Below are 6,775 nucleotides of genomic sequence, written 5' to 3'. Positions count from 1 at the left end.
TCTCCCTCAGCCCAGTGGCGGAGCTAGGGGTATTGGTCAGGGGGGCGAGAATGGTCTGCAGGGGCGCTTTCGACACTATCAGAGCCGTATAAATATACGGCTCTGGACACTATCTAAGCGGAGCACCACCACAGGTTGGCGCGGAGCGTACATAAACTTTTTGAGTAAAGATACTCCCTAGATCGCCGGAAATGACCCTTTCCGGGCCTTGCTAATTTGCAGATAAACGAAGAATAAATAGGTGTCATAGCCATTTTGTCAGAAAATTACACCAACAAAATGTGACAAATGTCAATAGGTATTTGAGAGCGTAACAAAAAAGTCAATAATCGCGAATAAGTAAAACGTGGTAAAAAGCTGAAAAGGGCGCCAGCAGTCCATTTGAGTCCGTCAGGGGGGGGGGGCATCCGACCCCTCTGACTGTATGGACGCTCCGCCACTGCCTCAGCTTACGATAAGGTATACTGTCTTCCGTCGCATATACTGGGCGTCAAATGGGTGCGGCACTAATTACACCCAGCTGCCTCATAACCCTCTGTACACTCGTTCATCGAAAAAAGAAAAGGTCATTCACTATTACATTGATATGGTCAGTGGCGGAGCTAGGGGTATTGTTCAGGAGGGGCGAGAATGGTCTGCAGGGCGCTTTCGACACTATCTAAGCGGAGTGCCACCACAGGTTGGCGCGTAGCGTAGGCTACATAATTTTTTGGGGGAATAAAGATACTCCCTAGATCGCCGGAAATGACCCTTTCCGGGCCTGGCTAATGTGCAGATAAACGAAGAATAAATAGGTGTCATCGCCAAATTACACCAACAAAATATGACAAATGTCAATAGGTAGATGAGAGCGCAATAAAAGTCAATCATCGCGAATAAGTTAAATGTGCTAAAGAGCTGAAAAGGGCACCAGCAGTCCATTTGAGTCCGTCAGGGGGGGGGGGGGGGCATCCGCTCCCCGGACTGTATGGACGCTCCGCCACTGGATATGGTCCTAACCCTTGGGATTCACTAAGCTAAACTAACAGACCGTTTCAGTGAGGAATTGCCACCCTTTTAATTTCTTTGACAATTAAATTTGCAATTCACCGTTATTTTCTCTTCTGTAATAGCTCACCCTCTTCACTTGCAGCTTAAACTAGTATGTATTTCCAGAGTCAAACTCAACTAATAAAAAAAAGAACAAATCATGCCAAGAAAGAAATGGTTTAAGAAGTCAAATGGTTGACAAAGTTTTCCCATTGGCCCTGCCATATATCGATTGTCTTAATTTAACAAAAACCCTTACTATCAGACAAACACCTAAAGTTGACCAAAGTAGGTTTTTGAATTACACTCAATACGCGCCAATATGCTATCCAGCATTGCCATTTTTCGCTCTTACGTACCGGACGATACACTGTACATATAGCACACAGCTGAGTAGTTCAAACACACTTTACTTCCCAACGTTAACTTTTACGGCACAGACCGTACTCAATCTGGACCTCTAAGTGGAATCTAATAAACTTTTCTTTTTATTGCGAAGGATAGATTATGCACCAAAATGGCTAGTAAGGTGATATATTTTAAAATCGGTGATCGTTTAGAGCAAGCGGAGTTTCGTAGCGATTTCCCGTCAGAGGATGTTAAAGGTGAGTAACTGTCTTCAAAACTAAGTGAAGCAGTAAGTCGAAGCACTTGTAGCCTATGCACTATTGTTTCCGAACAGTTATACAGTTATGTTCAATACTGTGGCTTAAGTTGACTGTTGTTTATGTTAGCCTCGTACTCTAAGTTTGCCCATTGAGGTGATGTGTAAAAGTGATTCCCGTCAAGAAGCTCTTTATTCAGTTTCAGAACCTGTTCGAACAATTCTTTACTACAATTGCCATCGTTTATAACGTCCCAGATTGATATTAATAGTATTAATTATGTTACAAAGTTTCATTTGCTGGGCAGATTTGTTTTTGATCGAAGTTGGCAGTATACCTGTACTGTGTTGCGATATCTGCGTACGTTTGGCCCAAGGAAGATGTACAGTACATTAGCTTAGGTCATGAACCTTTGGTTTTATGCATTTGTTTGGCACAAATATTCGTGCCTAAGATATAACTTACCAAATGACCAATAACAGTTTGTATGGCACTGTCTACCATTTAGTAATGTCCTAAATAGTAGCTAGGGATCCTGAGAAGCTAGGTTTTCATTTCTCCACAGAAGGCCTAAATTTATTGTTAGGCCTGCTATAGATGCCTTAGAACGTTGTTTATTGGGTATAACAAGACCTTTTTTTTATTTATATAATTCTGGTTGTGGTATAGGACCTATACATCATATTTGCAAGTGGGTTAAGCAGATTTTGCATTGGCCTGACCATACGTTCTCACAGGGCAACCCACTAGTGGGAGACCATCCCTCAGTGGGATAAGATCACCATTCCCTCTCCCTCCTACCTATATTCACAGCTATACAGAAAATGGAAGTGCCTTTCTTAAAACAGTCTCTAAAACCATTAGCTCAAGAAGTGAACATTATTATAATCCTTGAGACCTAGTAGCAATTATATGGTCAATTCCATGATAAGGTCAACATCATACCAAAAAATTTAAAATCGTTGTACATTAAAATTGTATAAGTTTCCAATAAATAGAATACTTGTAGTTACTAAAAATATTTTTTTCACCCCAAAACCTCATTTGTTTGATTATGGGGTCGGTAATAACAAATGGTTCCCGTAGAAACTAAATTATGAAAAAAACAGTGAAATTTCATTTTGTGCAGATTTGTACATAGTAATCATAGGTATCATCAGTTTTTTGGACTAATTATATTTGCTATAGCATAGTGCTCACTTATTAGCTTCAATTTTTTTTCTACATCAAGGCATTAGACAATAGTGGTGAATTGAAAACACCCTCGATTTACTGTCACGCGAGTCACAAAATTTACTGTTTTTGTTTTTTTTCTCCTTGCCTGCACAATAGTATTACTCCAAAATAATGAATATCAAGTCTTCACATAGATACCAAAAGGATTACTGAATTTTCCTTTCCAGAAGATATTCAAATTTTGCGGAAAATCACCCTTTATGAATGTCACGCGAGTCACGTCACGCGAGTCACGTCAATTCAAGATAGTGTTTCTACCTATTTACTGTGTGTTGGACTAATTATATTTGCTATAGCATAGTGCTCACTTATTAGCTTCAATTTTTTTTCTACATCAAGGCATTAGACAATAGTGGTGAATTGAAAACACCCTCGATTTACTGTCACGCGAGTCACAAAATTTACTGTTTTTGTTTTTTTTCTCCTTGCCTGCACAATATTTTTTCTCCAAATAATGAATATCAAGCCTTCACATAGATACCAAAAGGATTACTGAATTTTCCTTTCCAGAAGATATTCAAATTTTGCGGAAAATCACCCTTTATGAATGTCACGCGAGTCACGTCACGCGAGTCACGTCAATTCAAGATAGTGTTTCTACCTATTTACTGTGTGTTGGACTAATTATATTTGCTATAGCATAGTGCTCACTTAATAGCTTCAATTTTATTTTGATATCAAGGCATTAGACAACAGTGGTAAATAGAAAACAGTAAACACCCTCGATTTACTGTTACGGAGTCACAAAATTTACTGTTTTTGTTTTTTTTTCTCCTTGCCTGCACAATAGTATTACTCCAAAATAATGAATATCAAGTCTTCACATAGATACCAAAAGGATTACTGAATTTTCCTTTTCAGAAGATATTCAAATTTTGCAGAAAATCACCCTTTACGAATGTCACGCGAGTCACGTCACGCGAGTCACGTCAAATCAAGATAGTGTTTCTACCTATTTACTGTGTGAAAATTACAGGGATGTTATCTAGTTTGATGAATGAATCACTGATTAAAGATACCATTCCCCTTTAATTAGGCAACTTGAATAATATGGGCACACATATATAATGCAACTAATCATCATAATTTCATTTGAAATATCAGAATTTAAAATCATGAATATTTATTCGCAATATAATGCCTATTTTATTACCACATTTGGAAAGTTAGCACATGTCATTGACTTTTTAGTATTATACTAAAACATACTCTATATTTGTATCTGGCAATGCCATGTGCTATGACTTGACAACCTTAAGGTCTTAACTGCTCAATCATTCCCAAAATCCTATGAGCGAATGTATCTTCTCAAATATTACACTTTTGGTTTATTCAAATATGACAAATGAGAATGGTAATTTGAATCACATTTTGATAGATCTGTTTCTTCTATAACTTTCAAATGAGTGACTTCAACAGACTAAATATTGTTATAAATATTAATTGACAAAATATATTGCCTGAACAACTGTACTACCCGTACAGTATATTACCTACTGTCTGCAGTCATGAAGGTAACTCGGGGACATTAATATCATCTGTACATTCCCAAGGGAAGTACCTTTTGGACACTTTCTAGACCAATGAATATTATATTTCACTATGCAAGATCTGTACCTTCAATTCACTACTGCATTTGGTCTAGAACTATCCGAAAAGTGAACTTGTCACGCGAGTCACGTTTTCTTGTCACGCGAGTCACAATACATCTTCATCGTTATTTTCATGCGTTACAACTTTTTTTCAAAGTTGCATAGCAATTGAGGTAGAGGTATTTTTCAACTTCGGTATGATTATAAAAAGTGATTGGAAAAATTTTAATAAGACATAAGAAATCGAACATTTGTGTGTGCATTCTGATTTTTGCTAATAGTAACTGTCACGCGAGTCACGTTTAGTTTTTCGCCAATTTCACCCCCAATACTTGAGGTATAAATATATTTTCTCTACTGTTGTAAGCATTAAGGCGTACATTCACTGCTACATTAATGCTTTTCTCCCAGGTAATTTCTTTATTTGTTAAATGATATCAAATAGAGAGGAATTTGAGTAAAAATGTCACGCGAGTCACCATGGAATTGACCATATAATTCTGTCTTCATTTAGCATGTCAATTGCTGAACAGAAGAGTATGCATGCACAGTTTGTTCAATACTTAATAAACACAAAAACAGATCCAGCCATCTGTCATCGTGTAGATCTAAGCTCTAAGTACTGTATCAATCAAAGTTATAATTGCTGATTGTATGTCGGTGAAAACAACAACCATGGTGCAGTCTGCACTGTACATAGTGTATAAATGTATATTGACAATTTTATGATGACAACATGATTCTAAAATTCAAATTCAAATTGGAATGATTAAAAAATTTAAATTCTTAGTAGTTTGGAAGTTTAAAACTAAGAAAGAGTAACTCCCAGATAAGTTTTAATATTAAGCAGGTATTTTATTAATCTAGATTTATTCGGTTTGTACAATGACATTTAAAGATCATCAGTAAATTGACTCTCAAAGTGTAGGATGCTAATCATTGCTAAAAATTTGCAAAAGAACCTTAATGTTGGTTTTGACCCTTCCATATATTCAATATAAAAGTTGCATTTTGAGTGTGTTGCTCAGTTCATCTTCGAACTTAACCAAAACCCACAGTACGCAGTAAGGTCCAAATATAAAACAGCTCTGTGAATTTTTCGGTAGTAGTTTCTCTGCAATTTTTCCACAGTTCACTTTAAAATGTGAAAGGAACATTGTGAAAGTGTTCTTGTTCAGTTTTCTGCAACTTTACCAAGTCTTCCCTCTTTTACATTTCTTACCAATAAGACTGCACTGGTCAGACTAAGGCACTGAAGTACTGTAAGTGGGTAAAAGGGTTATGAAGTAAAGTAGGTTTATTCACCAACAAGTAAGGTATATAATATACGTACTGTATGTGTGAGGGACGGGGTAGGGTGAGGGACGGGGTAGGGTGAGGGACGGGGTAGGGTGAGGGACGGGGTAGGGTGAGGGACGGGGTAGGGTGAGGGACGGGATAGGGTGAGGGACGGGGTAGGGTGAGGGACGGGGTAGGGTGAGGGACGGGGTAGGGTGAGGGACGGGGTAGGGTGAGGGACGGGGTAGGGTGAGGGACGGGGTAGGGTGAGGGACGGGGTAGGGTGAGGGACGGGGTAGGGTGAGGGACGGGGTAGGGTGAGGGACGGGGTAGGGTGAGGGACGGGGTAGGGTGAGGGACGGGGTAGGGTGAGGGACGGGGTAGGGTGAGGGACGGGGTAGGGTGAGGGACGGGGTAGGGTGAGGGACGGGGTAGGGGGGTGAGGGACGGGGTAGGGTGAGGGACGGGGTAGGGTGAGGGACGGGGTAGGGTGAGGGACGGGGTAGGGTGAGGGACGGGGTAGGGTGAGGGACGGGGTAGGGTGAGGGACGGGGTAGGGTGAGGGACGGGGTAGGGTGAGGGACGGGGTAGGGTGAGGGACGGGGTAGGGGGGTGAGGGACGGGGTAGGGTGAGGGACGGGGTAGGGTGAGGGACGGGGTAGGGTGAGGGACGGGGTAGGGTGAGGGACGGGGTAGGGTGAGGGACGGGGTAGGGTGAGGGACGGGGTAGGGTGAGGGACGGGGTAGGGTGAGGGACGGGGTAGGGTGAGGGACGGGGTAGGGTGAGGGACGGGGTGTACTCATCTGACATTACATACTACTGTATGGTGCAAAGTGCTTGAAAGTAATATTCCCATGATGCATAATCAATGTACAGTATTTTCTTATGGATTGGCCACAAGCACCTTTCATGCATGTCATAGTTTTAAACTGTTCATTTACCCGAGTGCCGCTTGTACACCCTCTCAAAATGGGGATACATTTTATCAGATCATACGATTGGCAGCACGTAGATTGCTTTACTAAGTACTTACA

At 40.6% G+C, this 6,775-nt stretch overlaps 1 protein-coding gene across 2 annotated transcripts in view; it reads left to right on the top strand.

The window, feature by feature from the left end:
- The first annotated feature begins 1,403 nt into the window (after positions 1-1,403).
- LOC139975648 (high affinity cGMP-specific 3',5'-cyclic phosphodiesterase 9A-like) overlaps positions 1,404-6,775 on the top strand; it is a 134,952-nt gene continuing 129,580 nt past the window's right edge. For both annotated transcript variants that reach the window (XM_071983734.1, XM_071983733.1), the window contains exon 1: positions 1,404-1,634. In XM_071983734.1, the coding sequence (XP_071839835.1) occupies positions 1,547-1,634 (88 nt within the window). In that variant the 5' untranslated portion in view covers positions 1,404-1,546. The remainder of the gene's footprint in view (positions 1,635-6,775) is intronic.

Source organism: Apostichopus japonicus, chromosome 11 (assembly GCF_037975245.1).
Source record: "Apostichopus japonicus isolate 1M-3 chromosome 11, ASM3797524v1, whole genome shotgun sequence".
Classification (NCBI taxonomy): Eukaryota; Metazoa; Echinodermata; class Holothuroidea; order Aspidochirotida; family Stichopodidae; genus Apostichopus; species Apostichopus japonicus.
This window is presented reverse-complemented; position numbering and strand designations above follow the sequence as displayed.